We start from the raw sequence: 1405 nt of genomic DNA, 5'->3' as shown, positions 1-1405 counted from the left end.
CGTTTGTGCCAGACGAAGGTGACACCTTTGTGAAAATCAAATCTCAGGACGTACCACAATTCACGGATCACATTAACTCGCTGGACCGACACATCAGATTCACCAGGGAGGATATGAAAAGTGGCAGGTTAGCCTTCTTGGACTGTGAGATTTCCATCAGTAATGGGGGACATCTAAAAGCTGACCCTGAGTAAATGTGGTTATCCCAGCTGGACTTTTGTCAAAGCTGGAGAAGAAAAAACCCTCAGTGATCCCGTATGTGTCAGCAGTATGGGAACAATTGAGACCCATTTTCTCTAAACACAGCGTCTTTGTGGCTTTTAAACCACAAAACAGGTGAACTCAGGTGCCTGTCCACATTCATAAGTGATGCAGTCATGCTGTAAAGTCCTGTTAATGTTTCTGCGGTTGCATCAGTAACTTCTTTCTTCTGTCGCTCCAGACGTCCCACAGCAGGAGGTCTGTGAGGAGGAGGAGGTTCTCCCTGAGCAGCAGCTCTGGAACCAGGAGAGGAGCTCCAGTGTGGAGCAGGAGGAACCAGAACCTTCACAGATTAAAGAGGAAGAGGAGGAACTGTGCAGCAGTCAGGAGGGAGAGCAGCTGGGACTGAAGGAGGAGCCTGGTACCTTTATGGTGACTGCTGCTGAGGAAGGAGAGCACAGTGAACCAGGAGGAGACGGGGAGCAGCTCCTCTGTGATGACTCTCCTCAAAGTGAAAGCACAGATGAAGAATCCAGCAAGTGTGAAGAGTCAGGGTTAAGTGAAACTGTGACCTCAGTGCCAAAGAAGAGGAAGAAGCGAGACAGACGTCAGGATGATGTGGAGAGCTGGACTGTGTCAGAGAGTCCCTGCAATGCTGCCACAGGTAGAGAGTCTGATGTTTGCCAAAAATCCATCAAGAGTCAGGCCCAAAGAAAGAAACCCAACACTGATGTGAAACCCTATCCTTGTGATACATGTGGGAAAAGCTTTAGAGCTAGAAGTACGTGGAAACGTCACCTTGTAACCCACACAGGTGAGAGGCCATATCCCTGTGATACATGTGGGAAAAGTTTCAGACGAAGCAGTAATTTGTATGATCACATGAGAACTCACACAGGTGAGAGGCCATATCCCTGTGATACATGTGGGAAAAGTTTCAGTCGAAGCAGTACTTTGTATATCCACATGAGAACCCACACCGGTGAGAAGCCATATCACTGTGATACATGTGGGAAAAGCTTCAGTCAAAGCAGTAATTTGTATATTCACAAGAAAACTCACACAGGTGAAAAACTGTTTGCTTGTGACACATGTGGCAAAAGCTTCACTGATAGAAGTACCTGGAAATACCACCTTATCACTCACACAGGTGAGAGGCCATATCCCTGTGATACATGTGGGAAAAGTTTTACTCGAAGCAGTC

At 47.2% G+C, this 1405-nt stretch overlaps 1 protein-coding gene across 1 annotated transcript in view; it reads left to right on the top strand.

Annotated features, from left to right (window-relative positions):
- The first annotated feature begins 243 nt into the window (after positions 1 to 243).
- Positions 244 to 1405, top strand: part of LOC102200380 (zinc finger protein 45-like) — a 5920-nt gene continuing 4758 nt past the window's right edge. Inside the window, exon 1 of the mRNA XM_005754620.2 lies at positions 244 to 1402. Within this exon, the coding sequence (XP_005754677.1) occupies positions 631 to 1402 (772 nt within the window). The 5' untranslated portion in view covers positions 244 to 630. The remainder of the gene's footprint in view (positions 1403 to 1405) is intronic.

This window comes from Pundamilia nyererei, unplaced genomic scaffold, assembly GCF_000239375.1.
Source record: "Pundamilia nyererei isolate P.nyererei 1_Seehausen unplaced genomic scaffold, PunNye1.0 scaffold00607, whole genome shotgun sequence".
In the NCBI taxonomy this organism is placed as follows: Eukaryota; Metazoa; Chordata; class Actinopteri; order Cichliformes; family Cichlidae; genus Pundamilia; species Pundamilia nyererei.
Note: the sequence above shows the minus strand (reverse complement) of the source record. Positions and strands in the feature narration are given on the sequence as shown.